The sequence below is a fragment of the Hyperolius riggenbachi genome, chromosome 3, assembly GCF_040937935.1.
Source record: "Hyperolius riggenbachi isolate aHypRig1 chromosome 3, aHypRig1.pri, whole genome shotgun sequence".
Classification (NCBI taxonomy): Eukaryota; Metazoa; Chordata; class Amphibia; order Anura; family Hyperoliidae; genus Hyperolius; species Hyperolius riggenbachi.
Genome location: NC_090648.1, coordinates 470,863,387 through 470,881,186, shown reverse-complemented (window position 1 = coordinate 470,881,186; position 17,800 = coordinate 470,863,387). Strand labels below are relative to the sequence as shown.

At 48.7% G+C, this 17,800-nt stretch overlaps 2 protein-coding genes across 5 annotated transcripts in view; one reads left to right on the top strand and one right to left on the bottom strand.

Moving 5' to 3' along the window:
- DNAI7 (dynein axonemal intermediate chain 7) overlaps positions 1-17,800 on the top strand; it is a 169,162-nt gene that overhangs the window by 39,298 nt on the left and 112,064 nt on the right. For 2 of the 4 annotated variants that reach the window (XM_068278016.1, XM_068278015.1), the window contains one exon: positions 5,980-6,445. The exons of the other annotated variants lie outside the window; for them this stretch is intronic. In XM_068278016.1, the coding sequence (XP_068134117.1) occupies positions 5,980-6,249 (270 nt within the window). In that variant the 3' untranslated portion in view covers positions 6,250-6,445. Of the gene's footprint in view, positions 1-5,979; positions 6,446-17,800 lie in introns of those variants that run through there. 4 annotated transcript variants of the gene reach the window in all.
- IRAG2 (inositol 1,4,5-triphosphate receptor associated 2) overlaps positions 6,241-17,800 on the bottom strand; it is a 179,302-nt gene continuing 167,742 nt past the window's right edge. Inside the window, 7 exon segments of the mRNA XM_068277999.1 lie at positions 6,241-6,757; positions 10,907-11,008; positions 12,262-12,363; positions 13,568-13,620; positions 14,473-14,538; positions 14,623-14,660; positions 16,053-16,197. Of these exon segments, the coding sequence (XP_068134100.1) occupies positions 6,523-6,757; positions 10,907-11,008; positions 12,262-12,363; positions 13,568-13,620; positions 14,473-14,538; positions 14,623-14,660; positions 16,053-16,197 (741 nt within the window). The 3' untranslated portion in view covers positions 6,241-6,522.

The following is a 17,800-nucleotide window of genomic DNA, read 5'->3' as shown; positions in this document are numbered from 1 at the left end:
AGTTAAACCCGATCAAGTCTGCTTTACTGCACAGGTGCGAGTCACAGGGTGAGACGTCAATCTCACCCAAGGGATGCAGAGCCTCCGAGGACTGGAAGAATGGCTACTAGCATCTGGATCCTGGAGAGGCGAGTTGAACCAATTGCTGCACTACAGACTCTGCAGAAACCTCCCGGAGGCTACCCGGAGTCAGGCTCGGGATTACCGCTCCTGCCTTCTTTTTTCCACCCTGAGCCTGACTTGGGGTTACCACAAGGTGAAGACTGCCCAATATTCACTTTCAATCCACAATATTTAGAATACTGACCTGGTGACCAGGGCCTGTGCTGCTGCCATGCAGAACTTAGTTAATAACCAGCACTGTACAGGGAAGGTAGCGACTAGGGATGGTCAAAGAGATGCAAATCTGACATGATGCAGGTTGTAGTCAAACATACGAGACTTGAAAATGGACCAATCAAATGTTGGTGGAACTTGATTAGTCCATATTCAAGCTGCATACATTTTTGTGTGTGGCATTCTGGAATGCTATGGGGATGTGGTGTGTGTGTGTGTGTGGCATTCTGGGATGCTATGGGGATGTAGTGTGTGTGGCATTCTGTGATGCTATGGGAATGTGGTGTGTGAGTGTGAGGTATTCTGGGATGCTATGGGAATGTGGTGTGTGTGAGGAATTGTGGGATGCTATGGGGATGTGGTGTGTGTGTGGCATTCTGGGATGCTATGGGGATGTGGTGTGAGGTATTCTGGGATGCTATGGGGATGTGGTGTGAGGTATTCTGGGATGCTATGGGGATGTGGTGTGAGGTATTCTGGGATGCTATGGGGATGTGGTGTGAGGTATTCTGGGATGCTATGGGGATGTGGTGTGAGGTATTCTGGGATGCTATGGGGATGTGTGTATTAGGCATTCTGGGATGCTATGGGGATGTGGTGTGTATTAGGCATTCTGGGATGCTATGGGGATGTGGTGTGTGAGGCATTCTGGGATGCTATGGGGATGTGGTGTGTGTGTGGCATTCTGTAATGCTATGGGGATGTGGTGTGTGTGTGTGGCATTCTGGGATGCTATGGGGATGTGGTGTGTGAGGCATTCTGGGATGCTATGGGGATGTGGTGTGTGTGTGGCATTCTGGAATGCTATGGGGATGTGGTGTGTGTGTGTGGCATTCTGGGATGCTATGGGGATGTAGTGTGTGTGGCATTCTGTGATGCTATGGGAATGTGGTGTGTGAGTGTGAGGTATTCTGGGATGCTATGGGAATGTGGTGTGTGTGTGGCATTCTGGGATGCTATGGGGATGTGGTGTGAGGTATTCTGGGATGCTATGGGGATGTGGTGTGAGGTATTCTGGGATGCTATGGGGATGTGGTGTGAGGTATTCTGGGATGCTATGGGGATGTGGTGTGAGGTATTCTGGGATGCTATGGGGATGTGGTGTGAGATATTCTGGGATGCTATGGGGATGTGGTGTGAGGTATTCTGGGATGCTATGGGGATGTGGTGTGAGGTATTCTGGGATGCTATGGGGATGTGGTGTGTGTGAGGAATTGTGGGATGCTGTGGGGATGTGGTGTGTGTGTGTGGCATTCTGGGATGCTATGGGGATGTGGTGTGTGTGAGGTATTCTGGGATGCTATGGGGATGTGGTGTGAGGTATTCTGGGATGCTATGGGGATGTGGTGTGAGGCATTGTGGGATGCTATGGGGATGTGGTATGTGGTGTGAGGCATTGTGGGATGCTATGGGGATGTGGTGTGTGTGTGAGGCATTGTGGGATGCTATGGGGATGTGGTGTGTGTGTGAGGCATTGTGGAATGCTATGGGGATGTGGTGTGTGTGTGGCATTGTGGGATGCTATGGGGATGTGGTATGTGTGAGGCATTGTGGGGTGCTATGGGGATGTGGTGTGTGCGAGGCATTCTGGGATGCTATGGGGATGTGGTGTGTGCGAGGCATTCTGGGATGCTATGGGGATGTGGTGTGTGAGAGGCATTCTGGGATGCTATGGGGATGTGGTGTGAGGCATTCTGGGATGCTATGGGGATGTGGTGTGAGGCATTCTGGGATGCTATGGGGATGTGGTGTGAGGCATTCTGGGATGCTATGGGGATGTGGTGTGTGGCATTCTGGGATGCTATGGGGATGTGGTGTGTGAGGCATTCTGGGATGCTATGGGGATGTGGTGTGAGGCATTCTGGGATGCTATGGGGATGTGGTGTGAGGCATTGTGGGATGCTATGGGGACGTGGTGTGAAGCATTGTGGGATGCTATGGGGACGTGGTGTGAGGCATTGTGGGATGCTATGGGGATGTGGTGTGTGAGGCATTCTGGGATGCTATGGGGATGTGGTGTGTGTGAGGCATTCTGGGATGCTATGGGGATGTGGTGTGTGAAGCATTCTGGGATGCTATGGGGATGTGGTGTGTGTGAGGCAATCTGGGATGCTATGGGGATGTGGTGTGTGTGAGGCATTCTGAGATGCTATGGGGATGTGGTGTGTGTGAGAGGCATTCTGGGATGCTATGGGGATGTGGTGTGAGGCATTCTGGGATGCTATGGGGATGTGGTGTGAGGCATTCTGGGATGCTATGGGGATGTGGTGTGAGGCATTCTGGGATGCTATGGGGATGTGGTGTGTGAGGCATTCTGGGATGCTATGGGGATGTGGTGTGTGAAGCATTCTGGGATGCTATGGGGATGTGGTGTGTGGCATTCTGGGATGCTATGGGGATGTGGTGTGTGGCATTCTGGGATGCTATGGGGATGTGGTGTGTGAGGCATTCTGGGATGCTATGGGGTTGCTATGTGTGTGAGGCATTCTGGGATGCTATGGGGATGTGGTGTGTATGAGCCATTCTGGGATGCTATGGGGATGTGGTGTGTGTGAGGCATTCTGGGATGCTATGGGGATGTGGTGTGTGCGAGGCATTCTGGGATGCTATGGGGATATGGTGTGTGTGTGGCATTCTGGGATGCTATGAGAATGTGGTGTGTGAGGCATTGTGGGACGCTATGGGGATGTGGTGTGTGAGGCATTCTGGGATGCTATGGGGATATGTGTGTGAAGCATTCTGGGATGCTATGGGAATGTGGTGTGTGAGGCATTGTGGGACGCTATGGGGATGTGGTGTGTGAGGCATTCTGGGATGCTATGGGGATATGTGTGTGAAGCATTCTGGGATGCTATGGGGATGTAGTGTGTGTGAGGCATTCTGGGACGCTATGGGGACGTGGTGTAAGGCATTGTGGGATGCTATGGGGATGTGGTGTGTGAGGCATTTTGGGATGCTATGGGGATGGTGTGTGTGTGAGGCATTGTGGGATGCTATGGGGATGTGGTGTGTGCGAGGCATTCTGGGATGATATGGGGATGTGGTGTGAGGCATTCTGGGATGCTATGGGGATGTGGTGTGAGGCATTTTGGGACGCTATGGAGATGTGGTGTGTGAAGCAGTTTGGGATGCTATGGGGATGTGGTGTGTGTGTGAGGCATTGTGGGATGCTATGGGGATGTGGTGTGTGAGGCATTGTGGGATGCTATGGGGATGTGGTGTGTGCGAGGCATTCTGGGATGATATGGGGATGTGGTGTGAGGCATTCTAGGATGCTATGGGGATGTGGTGTGTGAGGCATTCTGGGATGCTATGGGGATGTGGTGTGTGTGAGGCATTCTGGGATGCTATGGGGATGTGATGTGTGTGTGAGGCATTCTGGGATGCTATGGGGATATGTGTGTGAAGCATTCTGGGATGCTATGGGAACGTGGTGTGAGGCATTGTGGGATGCTATGGGGATGTGGTGTAAGGCATTCTGGGATGCTATGGGGATGTGGTGTGTGTGTGAGGCATTCTGGGACGCTATGGGGACGTGGTGTAAGGCATTGTGGGATGCTATGGGGATGTGGTGAGCCATTCTGGGATGCTATGGGGATGTGGTGTGTGTGAGGCATTGTGGGATGCTATGGGGATGTGGTGTGTGAGCCATTCTGGGATGCTATGGGGATGTGGTGTGTGTGAGGCATTGTGGGATGCTATGGGGATGTGGTGTGTGAGGCATTCTGGGATGCTATGGGGATGTGGTGTGTGTGAGGCATTGTGGGATGCTATGGGAACGTGGTGTGAGGCATTGTGGGACACTATGGGGATGTGGTGTGTGAGGCATTCTGGGATGCTATGGGGATATGTGTGTGAGGCATTCTGGGACGCTATGGGGACGTGGTGTAAGGCATTGTGGGATGCTATGGGGATGTAGTGTGTGAGGCATTTTGGGATGCTATGGAGATGTGGTGTGTGAAGCAGTTTGGGATGCTATGGGGATGGTGTGTGTGAGGCATTGTGGGATGCTATGGGGATGTGGTGTGTGAGGCATTGTGGGATGCTATGGGGATGTGGTGTGTGCGAGGCATTCTGGGATGCTATGGGGATGTGGTGTGAGGCATTCTAGGATGCTATGGGGATGTGGTGTGAGGCATTCTGGGATGCTATGGGGATGTGGTGTGTGTGAGGCATTCTGGGATGCTATGGGGATGTGATGTGTGTGTGAGGCATTCTGGGATGCTATGGGGATATGTGTGTGAAGCATTCTGGGATGCTATGGGAATGTGGTGTGTGAGGCATTGTGGGATGCTATGGGGATGTGGTGTGTGAGGCATTCTGGGATGCTATGGGGATGTGGTGTGTGTGTGAGGCATTCTGGGATGCTATGGGGATGTGGTGTGTGTGAGGCATTGTGGGATGCTATGGGGACGTGGTGTGAGGCATTGTGGGATGCTATGGGGAAGTGGTGTGTGCTGCATTCTGGGATGCTATGGAGACGTGGTGTGTGTTTGATTCTGGGATGCTATGGGGATATGTGTGTGAGGCATTCTGGGACGCTATGGGGTTGCGGTGTGTGTGAGGCATTCTGGGACGCTATGGGGATGTGGTGTGTATGAGGCATTCTGGGACGCTATGGGGATGTGGTGTGTATGAGGCATTCTGGGATGCTATGGGGATGTGGTGTGTGTGAGGCATTCTGGGACGCTATGGGGATGTGGTGTGTGCGTGTGAGGCATTCTGGGATGCTATGGGGATGTGGTGTGTGCGAGGCCTTCTGGGATGCTATGGGGATGTAGTGTATGTGAGGCATTCTGGGATGCTATGGGGACATGGTGTAAGGCATTGTGGGATGCTATGGGGATGTGGTGTGAGGCATTCTGGGATGCTATGGGGATGTGGTGTGTGTGTGAGGCAGTCTGAGATGCTATGGGGATGTGGTGTGTGATGCATTCTGGGATGCTATGGGAATGTGGTGTGTGTGAGGCATTCTGGGATGCTATGGGGATGTGGTGTGTGTGTGAGGCAGTCTGGGATGCTATGGGGATGTGGTGTGTGTGAGGCATTATGGGATGCTATGGGGATCTGATGTTTGTGAGGAATTTTGGGATGCTATGGGGATATACGTGAAGCCTTGGGGAGGGGGTAGAGAAGAAGAAGGAGGAAGCATCAGAGTCAGGTGGAGTGTAGCTTTGTGACGCTGTCTGCAAGTAATGGTGCTGAAGTGCCTTCTACGGCATTATCCAGGTTTCCGAATAAAGAAACCCCGATTGGAACAAAAACATGATGTCTGGATCCTCCAGAGGCTTCCCAAATCCTGCTTGAACCACTGATCCAGCGCTAGACCCTCTGGAAGTTTGCAGAACGGAGCGTAGTCCCACAGCGCAGAGTGCCTAGCGCCTGTGCAGCAGCACGGAGCGGAAAAAGCTGAGGCCGACTGGCTCTGTGCTACTGCGCAAGGCTTCCTGTACAGTGCAGCCGCACCCGTTCACGAACGGGAGCATGGCCGCACGCACTGCTCAACCATGCCCTAGTTGAGCGGCTTCCAGGGGCCCCAGCGCTGCATCGGTGGAGGAGAGGAAGACAGGGGAAGGTAAGTACCTATATGGGGCAGTTTTCTTCCCTTCACTTTAATGATCTGCTGCTCTGCCCCGTCTGCAGGTGAAGGAACAGTGCAGCTCGGCCAGTAGTGAGGACTGGTCCCTCTACATGCTGAGCACCCAGAGGGCCCAACGCCTGAAGATCTCAGAGTCCAGCGACACTTTCTCCAGAGATCTGTATGAGGGCAGCGAGTTCCACTCCACCCTCTATCACATGCTGAAAGATTACTGCAGCCCTGAGGCCACAGAACGGCTCAAACACTCGCATCACCTGTTTGTGGACTGCATCTACCAGCTGCTCAGCATGACCAGGGTGCTGACATTTTCTTAAACAGACAACTTTATTGACACAATAAATATCAGGCAGTAAAAACAGCGCAGTGCACTCCAGGCCAGCAAATCACACGTGGGCAAAACACAGCAACACCGAGTCCAGTAATGACTTCCATGGTCTTCAAAGTCTCTTGTAAAAAATATGTATCATGTCCTCTTTGTGGTCTCATAATAAAATATAATATGTACATCGATTATTTAAACGTTCATTTCATCCAAAAAGGGGAGGGGTCAAGTAAGGGATATAAAAGATCAAAGCTGAGCTTCTCCATCATACTGGCGGGGGAGCATTATGTTGGAGGCCAGTGTAAGGCCACAGGAATTGCTGGACCGTAGTCCACGAGATGCCAGACCCCACGGGAGCGCCGTCTACTGGTCTGTGGAGGGACAGGCCGGTCAGGAATCCAGCAAGCGTAACAAATAGAAATGCGGCCACCAGAGTGATCACCAACGGCTTGTTGATGTTGAGGATGGAGTTTTTCATGTTGGTAAAAACTTTAAGGTACCTGCAAAGAAAAGATCATTAATAGGGCAGTTAAAGAACTGGAAAATTAGTTCTGAAAAGTTTCCAGACAGAGTACAATGTTATCGGAAAAGTGCAGCTGCTGGTTTATGTTCTCCAGTAAGGAGAGAAAGGGCACTGCTCTTACTTTTAGGGCCCTTTTACATTTAATCAGTTGCTCTCAGTTATAACTGAAAGAAAACTGATTTTCAAAGTAAGTCCCATGTTTTCCTATGGCACCTTTCACACTTAACACGTTTTAACTGAAATCTTTTTCACAATGCACTGCTATGGAAAAACACGTACCAACGCACACTAACACACCAACTGATTAAGTGTAAATGGGGCCTTAAAGAGGAACTCCAGTGAAAATGGTGTAATAAAAAAGTGCTTCATTTTTTACCATAATTATGTATAAATTAGTCAGTGTTTGCTCATTGTAAAATCTTGCCTCTCCCCGATTTACATTCTGACATTTATTACATGGTGACATTTTTACTGTTGGCAGGTTATGTAGCTGCTGCTAGCTGTTTTGGCTGTTAGAGACAGCTGTAAACAGCTAATTCCTGTCTGTGAACATTGTTACATTGTGGCAGTTTGCCCAGAGTACCGCGGTACTCAGAGCTTCTTGTGGGAGGGGTTTCAGCACAAAATCGGTCATACAGCGCCCCCTGATGGCCTGTTTGTGAAAATCATTATATTTCTCATGTAAAAGGGGGTATCAGCTACTGATTGGGATAAAGTTCAATTCTTGGTTGGAGTTTCTCTTTAAATCTTGCAGATTGTATTGTGTTTTTGTAGAGACCCTAAAGTGAGAGGGATGTGCCTGGCTGTCCTGCTAATCATCTGCCTTTAATAATTTTAGCCATAGACCCTGAACAAGCATATGCAGATCAGATGATTCTGACTGAAGTGTGACTGGATTAGTTGCATGCTTGTTCCTGGGGTGATTCAGAAACTACTTCAACCAAAGAGATTAGCAGGGCTGCCAGGCAACTGGTATTTGTTTAAAGGACAAATATGGCAGCCTCCATATCCCCCTCACTTCTGGTTCCCTTTAAAGTTCAAATAGGCAACATGCTTTGCAGTTCACTTTAAAAGTCCACTTCCTAATGGCATGTATTGCAGCATCGATCTCTGCCAGATTCGAATTTATGGGATTTCAATGCTGCAAATCGAGTAATGTTTGGGCCCCTAGCATTCCTTTTCCTCTGCTTACACCTCTCACACAGGGGCAGTCCATGGAAAGCTGGTTTTGGTGGTCTGGATCAAGCGATTATTATATACAGGATCTTCTCAAAAAATTTGCATATTGTAATAAAGTTCATTATTTTCTGTAATGTGCTGATAAACAGACTTTCATATATATTAGATTCATTACACACAACTGAAGTAGTTCAAGGCTTTTATTGTTTTAATATTGATGATTTTGGCATACAGCTCATGAAAACCCAAATTTCCTATCTCAAAAAATTAGCATATTTCATCCGACCAATAAAAGAAGTGTTTTTTTTTTTTTGTTTTTTTTTTAAAGTCAACCTTCAAATAATTATGTTCAGTTATGCACTCAATACTTAGTCGGGAATCCTTTTGCAGAAATGACTGCTTCAATGCGGCGTGGCATGGAGGCAATCAGCCTGTGGCACTGCTCAGGTGTTATGGAGGCCCAGGATGCTTCGATAGCGGCCTTAAAGAGACACTGAAGCAAGACTAAATCTCGCTTCAGCTCTCATATATAGCAGGGGCACGTGTGCCCCTGCTAAAACGCCGCTATCCCGCGGCTTAACGGGAGTCCCTTCACCCCCAACCCACCCCCCGCAAACCTTGGTCGCAGACTTGGTCGCTTTTTTTTCCTTCCTGGAGGCAGGGCTAACGGCTGCAGCCCTGCCTCCCAGCGCGTCTATCAGACGCGCATCGCCGCCTCTCCCCTGCCCCTCTCAGTGAAGGAAGACTGAGAGGGGCGGGGGAGAGGCGGAGATACGCAGACTTGGTCGCTTTTTTTTCCTTCCTGGAGGCAGGGCTAACGGCTGCAGCCCTGCCTCCCAGCGCGTCTATCAGACGTGCATCGCCGCCTCTCCCCTGCCCCTCTCAGTGAAGGAAGACTGAGAGGGGCGGGGGAGAGGCGGAGATACGCGTCTGACAGACGCGCGTGGGGCAGGGCTGCGGCGGTTAGCCCTGCCCCAATGCGGAAGCGCTCCCCCGCATTACGGAGGGGATTTGGGGGGACAGGGACCCCCGTTAAGCCGTGGGATATCGGCGTTTTAGCAGGGGCACACATGCCCCTGCTAGCTATGAGGTCTGAAGCGAGATCTATTCTCGCTTCAGACTCTCTTTAAAGAGAACCTGTACTGAGTAAAAATGTTTAAAATAAACACATGAGGTAACTTCAAATGAACATTGCATAGTTACCTTGCCAGTTCCTCTCAGAAGCTCACCATTTTCTTCTGGCAATAATCCCTTCCAGTTCTGACAATATTTTGTCAGATCTGAAATATATCAGTTGCTGTCAGTAAAATATCAGTTGCTGTCAGTTATAGCTGAGAGGAAAACTGATGTACCAGGTAATGTCCATGTTTCCCTATGGCTCAAGTGGGCGATGTTACAGTTTAACTGTGTACTAACCAAAAAGCTGTTATGGGTAATGGGCATTTTCAAAATGGAGGACGGAAAATTCCCTTGATCACAGTGAACAAACAGGACGCAGGACAGGTGAAAGACACTGAGGAGTAGACTACATGGAAGGTAAGTATGACTTGTGTATGCTTATTTTGACTTTTAATTTTCAGTTCAGGTTTTCTTTAAGCTCATCCAGAGTGTTGGGTCTTGCGTCTCTCAACTTTCTCTTCACAATATCCCACAGATTCTCTATGGGGTTCAGGTCAGGAGAGTTGACAGGCCAATTGAGCACAGTAATACCATGGTCAGTAAACCATTTACCAGTGGTTTTGGCACTGTGAGCAGGTACCAGGTCGTGCTGAAAAATGAAATCTTCATCTCCATAAAGCTTTTCAGCAGATGGAAGCATGAAGTGCTCCAAAATCTCCTGATAGCTAGCTGCATTGACCCTGCCCTTGATAAAACACAGTGGACCAACACCAGCAGCTGACATGGCACCCCAGACCATCACTGACTGTGGGTACTTGACACTGGACTTCAGGCATTTTGGCATTTCCCTCTCCCCAGTCTTCCTCCAGACTCTGGCACCTTGATTTCCGAATGACATGTAAAAGTTGCTTTCATCCGAAAAAAGTACTTTGGATCACTGAGCAACAGTCCAGTGCTGCTTCTCTGTAGCCCAGGTCAGGTGCTTCTGCCACTGTTTCTGGTTCAAAAGTGGGTTCATGCTTCCATCTGCTGAAAAGCTTTATGGAGATGAAGATTTCATTTTTCAGCACGACCTGGCACCTGCTCACAGTGCCAAAACCACTGGAAAATGGTTTACTGACCATGGTATTACTGTGCTCAATTGGCCTGCCAACTCTCCTGACCTGAATCCCATAGAGAATCTGTGGGATATTGTGAAGAAAAAGTTGAGAGACGCAAGACCCAACACTCAGGATGAGCTTAAGGCCGCTATTGAAGCATCCTGGGCCTCCATAACACCTGAGCAGTGCCGATTGCTTCCATGCCACGCCGCATTGAAGCAGCCATTTCTGCAAAAGGATTCCCGACCAAGTATTGAGTGCATAACTGAACATAATTTGAAGGTTGACTTTTTTTTTTTTTTTAAACACTTCTTTTATTGGTCGGATGAAATATGCTAATTTTTTGAGATAGGAAATTTGGGTTTTCATGAGCTGTATGCCAAAATCATCAATATTAAAACAATAAAAGGCTTGAACTACTTCAGTTGTGTGTATTTGAATCTAAAATATATGAAAGTCTAATGTTTATCAGTACATTACAGAAAATAATGAACTATATCACAATATGATAATTTTTTGAGAATATCCTGTATACAGTGCTGGGCAGGAGGGGGTATCACCCCGAGGTCCATGGGTCTGGTTATACCGCTGTTTGGAACAGAGGGAGAATCTATGTACACAGAATACAAAGCATTCTGCCTGGAGGAGGGATGAACATGCTGTGTGGGGGAAAAATATAATTATAGAGATGAGATAATACAGGTCCAGCATTTATGGCATTCACTCACTTGGACTGAGTTATGGCTGGAGACGGTATCTTCTGCAATAAGCTGAATCTCCTAGTTCTCTCCTCCATCACCTCTTCCACCAGCTCCGCGATGGGCTCGTCCCTGTATGATGACAAAACATGTGACATCACTAACAGCACTTCCAAATACATTAAATTAAAGGGCAACTGAAGTGAGAGGGATATGGAGGCTGCCATATTAATACTGGCTGTCCTGCTGATCCTCTGCCTCATAATACTTTTAGCCACTATCACTATAGCTCCCCTTACTGCACGCTTAGTGTACCTTAGAGTTAGTGTGCCTTATCAGAGTAGCATAGTGAGTGCTATGAACTTATGCCTGCTAATTGGCAATAACCAGAGCTTCACTCGTCCTGCCCTAAACCCCTGTGGGTCCAATCACTTTAAAGGACATTATGCCCGCACTTTGATTGGCCCAATAGGCTGCTTGTCAAGTGACAGGCTCCAGCGGGGGCGCGGTTGCGGCTCTCAGCATGGAGATAGGCGGAAATAGCCGATCTCTGTCGGGTCCGCTCTACTACGCAGGTGCAGGAGACTTGCGCCTGTGCAGTAGAGAGGCCCGACAGCGATTGGTTATTTCCACCTATCTCCGAGCGGAGAGCCGATACTGCATCTGTGCTGGAGCCAGGAAGGTATATTTACATCCCCGCTGTTCGGAGGGGCACAGCGAGACCGCCGTGGGACACAGGAGGATGGGGGAAGCATCGATAGGATCCGGAGGTTTCCCCCACCCGAGGAGAGTACACCCCCAGGAGAACTTTTTCTCATTACAGGTTTTCTTCAAAGTGAAGTGCTGCAAATACCTCAAACCTCTGTAATCATTAGCTACATTTTTTTAGGCCTGGTTCACAATAGCAGTGCCTGTGATGTGCTTGCCGTAGGGCAAAGCACTAGTGCAAAGTTACCCTGTTAGGGTGTTTCCACAGCAAACCTGTACATCCCTTCAAAAATCTCTCCGAAAGTCGCCTCACAAAATTGTGGTTTGCAGAATGAACCTTTTCTTGGCTCACCTGCTAGGCTTAGCTGAAACTGATTGCATGAGTCTGCACATGGGATGTGAGCAGACTTTTGGTATAATAATTTTCCTGCAGCTGTGAGCTCACTGATCTACACCAACATACCACTGCAGAGAGAAATACAAAAATGAAATTATAGAGCAGATATGTCCATAAACAGTGTTGCCATAGCTACAAGGCAGCACAACTGAAATTGTACGGGTGTCAGTTATGAATAGACTGTGCCCAAGTTACAAAGCCAAATAACGCCTCCCATGTGACCCTTCTGGCCTGCCGTCTTCAGTGCCGCCGCCCACCTGTACTGTATTATAACACTCACTCTTTTATTACATTCTCCTCTGTCTCCTCCGGACGGCTGCAACTATCCACAACCCGCTGTAGGGTGGGACGGCTGTCGTTCTGTCGGGAACCCACCAGCTTCCTGCGGGAAAACGCAATAAACCAGTGAAATGCAATTTAAGATTTTCTAGAGGATCATTGCTCCTAAAAACTGTCCCCTTGCCGAAGCTCGGGTACAAAATGAGATACCTACCTATAGAGAGGGAAGCCTCAGGATCCTATTCAAGCTTCCCACTCTATTTTAATGTCCCCCTGTCTCTGAGTCTCTCCCCCCCCTAAAGATTAGCATCAATGCATTTTTGGTAATCACATCAGGGCCGAGCAGCTCGTCTCCCTCTATCGTGGCCACGCAACCCCGCCCATACATGTGCAGTAAGCCAGAGCCAAGGGCTCCGTGCTACTGCACATGCGTGGCCGTGCTCGCGTGTCTACTGTGCAGCCACACTGCAAAACAAGAAGGAGCGCGGCCCCCGACCTGGAGGAGAACCGTGCTCAGTGACCGGGGAAATCTGAGTAGAGAAGGAAGCCTCAATAGGATCCTGAGGCTTCCCTTTCTTAAGGTGAGTATCTGATTTTGATCCCCAGCCTCGGCTCGGGATCCCTTTAAGCTGGCCATACAACGGTCAACGTGGCCAACAGTTCATTATCTGTTCAGATAGGCATCTGATCGAATACACAGATTTTCAACAGATTTTAGCGACTTCACATACATAGCTGCACACAATTTCAAACCTGCGAAAACACTTAATAATTGGTAAGGTAATGTCCACAAGTAAAAATACCAAAAAAAAGGGGTTGGGGGCGTGTGCAGAAGGAGACGGCAGTATAAGAGTGGTAGGATTGGTAAGAATGAAAAGCTTGGAGGCTAGAGAGCCAGGGTGAGCAAAAGAGGGGGTAGGATGGGAGAAAGTGTTGGGGGGGGGGGGGGGGGGGGGAGGTAAGATGGGTAGGTTGGAGGAATGTGCGGCGGCTCAAGGGGTAAGATGGCAGTAGGAGGGTTAGGTAGAGGGGGGGGGGCTAGAGTAGAAAGATGGGGAAGAGGGGTGGTTTGGGAAGGTGGGTGGGGGTAGAGGAGTCGGATTAGGGAGGGTAGGCGTGTGTGTGTGTGTGTGTGTGTGTTAGAGTGGTAGAATGGGCTGGTATGAGTAGGATGGGTGAAGGGAGGTATAGGGGTAGTACTGGTGAGTACTTGGATCACAGGGGGTGGAATGAGAATTGGTGTGCTGGGTGTTGGGGAAGAATAGAAGCTTTAGGAAGACAGGAGGAGCCCGATGGGAAGTTCTCACCAGCTGTTCGCTCTCCGATGCATTTTGTCCATTTTGTCTCCTCCAAATATGTCCTGTTAGGAATAGAGGCACAGAGTAAACAGCAAACCCTTCCTTTATGTGAAAACATCATCATCGCACCTCTAGGGGACTACAGAGTCTCTTCAGTGAAGACAGATTACGGTTCATGCCAGTCACATTTTACATCTTATCGCTGCCAATTTTTCAGATCTGAATCTCATTGCCACACTTGAACACTGACCAGAGTCTCCCTCTAGTGGTGGTCTGTATATCGGGTGTGTTTGCCAAACCTGCCAATGTCCCACCAGTAGTGCATGATTGGTGGATCACCTCCCTGGCCAAACATCCCTGTTTTTGAGGAACATGAGCTTAGATACAATATACATAAAATCAGTACTTCATTCAGATAACAGCAGGAGATGCCCTCTGCCCCACCATAACCATGTGATTAACCAGCAGCAGGTTTGTAGATAGGGCCCTCCCCCATGGTATGGAGGGAGGAGTTATTTGGATATAGTTAGTGATGTCAGGAGCTACTATAGCCAGACTCTAAGAAGAGGTCAAACTTAAAGTGCACCCGAGAGGTGAGAGGGATATTTATTTCCTTTTAAGCAATAGCAGTTGCCTGACTCTCTTTCTGTGCCTCTAATACTTTTAGCTGTAGACCCTGAACAAGCATATGCAAATAAGGTGTTTCTGACATTTTCAGATCAGACAAGATTACCTGCATGCTTGTTTCTGGTGTTCTTCAGACACTACTGCAGCCAAATAGATCAGCAGGGCTGCCAGGCAACTGGTATTGTTTAAAAGGAAACAAATACGGCAGCCTCCATATCACTCTCACCTCGGGTTCACTTTAATGCATATTCATTAAGTGTGGTGTGATATCAGTGAAGAGAACCCACCATTGCTGATCCAGTGGCGATCGCTCTGGTGTATGCTGGCATGCTGACCCTCCTGGCAGGGGATACCTGATGAGAGAGATCGGAAGGTGATTGCCGGACAACAGATGGGGGGCACGCACCCCCCCCCCCCCCCCCTATATCAAGACTTACCTTACTGCATGCAGAAGATGCCAACTTCAGCGTATCCTCTGCAACAGAAGAAAACGTTAGTTCTATTGAAACTGCTCTCTGCATTAACAGTCAGTTGCCCGGCTCTAATGCTGGGTACACACTATGAGAATTTCTGGTCGATTTAGTGTCAGATCGATTATTTCCAACATGTTCGATTTGCTTTCCGATCGTTTTCCGAGCACTTTCCGATCGACTTCCTATTAAAGTGCACAGAAATCGATCGGAAAATGCTCGGAAATCGATCGAAAAGCAAATCGGACATGTTGGAAATAATCGATCTGACACTAAATCGACCAGAAATTCTCATAGTGTGTACCCAGCATAATGTTGATCCTTTGCCTTCAGTACAAGTTGTGTTGGTATTTGAATTCGGCATACTGAATTTGGGACACCTGAATGCTGCTGAACACCAGGCAAGTGGACAGGGTCAGGGGGAGTTCACTTAGGGCCCTTCCGCGCTCAAGCACGATGCTTCCAGCATCGGTGATCCATACATAGAACTATGGTAGGGGTTAGATTGTGAGCTCCTCTGAGGGACAGTTAGTGACAAGACAATATACTCTGTACAGCGCTGTGGAAGATGTTGGCGCTATATAAATACTAAATAGTAAAAATAATCGCGGACACAGCGGGAAGGTGTAAAAGGGGCCTAAATTAGCTCTGCCATTCATAAAACAGTTTTGGCTGCTGGCTACTCTGCCCAGGATCCCCCTTAATAGTTAAAGAGGAACTCCAGTGAAAATAATGTAATAAAAAAAGTGCTTCATTTTTACAATAATTATGTATAAATGATTTAGTCAGTGTTTGTCCATTGTAAAATCTTTCCTCTCCCTGATTTACATTCTGACATTTATTACATGGTGACATTTGTACTGTGGGCAGGTTATGTAGCTGCTGCTAGCTGTTTTGGCAGTTGGAAACAGCTATAAATAGCTATTTCCCACAATGCAGCAAGGTTCCCAGACAGGAAACTGCCAGAAGTACTAAAGAGTTTCTTGTGGGAGGGGTTTCACCACAATATCAGTCATACAGCGCCCCCTGATGGTCTGTTTGTGAAAAGGAAAAGATTTCTCATGTAAAAGAGGGTATCAGCTACTGATTGGGATAAAGTTCAATTCTTGGCCGGAGTTTCTCTTAAACTAGCAATTGGTGACAATGGTGTGACAGGAGCATTCTGTTTCCAATATTTATATATGGAAGCTTAATGAGATGCAAATAATTCTGTCTCATTTAAATTTCATGCAGATTGTATGCATGTTGGTTTTGGGCAATACATTAACTTCCTGTCGATTTTTACTGGCCCCAACCAAGCTACATACAATCTGCCTGAAAATTGAATGAAAAGTGTAAATTATTTTATTGACCATCGCTAATGACAGGTACTCTTTAGGTCAGCCTGCGGTCCTCACCTCTGTCTACGGCGCAGGTGCTGCGGTCACTCTGCTGCATGGCTTCCCGCAGCTCCTCCAGCTCGGCGTGTTCCTTGGCGTACATCCTCTTCAGGTTCTCCACATGCTGAATCATTACATCCACTGCCTTACTGACCCGACTCTCCTGAGGGGACAATACAGGGAGAGCTCCAGTCACGTGCTGACCAGCCAATAAAACAACAGCAAGATGCAACACTGCAGCAACCAATCAGGGAGAGCTTCAAGCACATGCTAACCAGCCAATAACACAACAGCAAGATGCAACACTGCAGCAACCAATACAGGGAGAGCTTCAGTCACATGCTAACCAGCCAATAACACAACAGCAAGCCGCAACACTGCAGCAACCAATACAGGGAGAGCTCCAGTCACATGCTAACCAGCCAATAACACAACAGCAAGATGCAACACTGCAGCAACCAATACAGGGAGAGCTCCAGTCACGTGCTGACCAGCCAATAACACAACAGCAAGACGCAACACTGCAGCAACCAATACAGGGAGAGCTCCAGTCACGTGCTGACCAGCCAATAACACAACAGCAAGACGCAACACTGCAGCAACCAATACAGGGAATGCTCCAGTCACATGCTCACCGGCCAACAACAAGACGCAACACAACGGCACTGGGAAGAGAGAGCGGAAGAGGGAGGGAAAAGCCTCCCTTCTGTCAATTGAAAAAAAGAAAAATGGATCGCAGCAGCGATCAGATACCTCCTATATAGTGTCCTATTAACCACTTGAGGACTGCAGGGCTAAACCCCCCTAGTGACCAGGCAATTTTTAGCTAAATTGGCCACTGCAGCTTTAAGGCCAAGCTGCAGGGCCGCACAACTCAGCACACAAGTGACTCCCCCCCCCCTTTTCTCCCCACCAACAGAGCTCTCTGTTGGTGGGGTCTGATCGCTCCCCCCATGTTTATTTTTTTTTAATAAATATTATTGTTTTGATTTGTTTAAAAAAAAAACCTGTTACTTTAAATTTCTACCCTCCCTCCCCACAGCCAGCCAATTATGGCGATCGGCTGTCATAGGCTTCTGGGATCGCTCTCTTGTCCCCCATGGGGACAGCCGTGTCACACGGCTGTCCCCAGTGCAGCGCTGCTGCTCATCGCAGCGCTGCACCAAGTAAATAGACGGCGTGATCGCCGTCTAACAGTCTCCCGAGCGGCAATAGCCGCTCGGAGACTGAAGGCGGGGCGGAGCTCCGCCCTCCGAGCATGAGATGCGCGCGCACCATGCGCGCGATCTCATGCAAAACAGAGCCCCAGGACTTTACGCCAATTGGCGTTAGGCGGTCCTGGGGCTGCCGCCGCGGCCACGCCTACTGGCGTGACGCAGGCGGCAGGAGGTTAAGGACACGAAAAGGAGGTTAATTTCCTCCCTGTGCTGAATTGTAGGGCTGTGCAGCACGCCAACAAAACTGCACAGCCCTATGTTATGATAAATGGCCTGGTCACTAGGGGGGTGTAAGCCTGAGGTCCTGAAAAGGTTAATGCTTAGTTCACCTCTTGTGGCTAAGTGAGGGGGATAATCGGCAGGAAAAACTGGTGACGTTCCATACACCAAGTACAAGGGTTTGGTTTTCATTGAAGAAAATCTTTTGAAGAATAAAAAAACCCTAAACTGTCCATTCCTGCTCCAATCCTCAGCCCTCCTGTCCTGATGATGGCACAAGGCCGAAACCAGTCGGGTTTTGGAGAAGTGGGCAAGTTTGTGCTGTCCTGT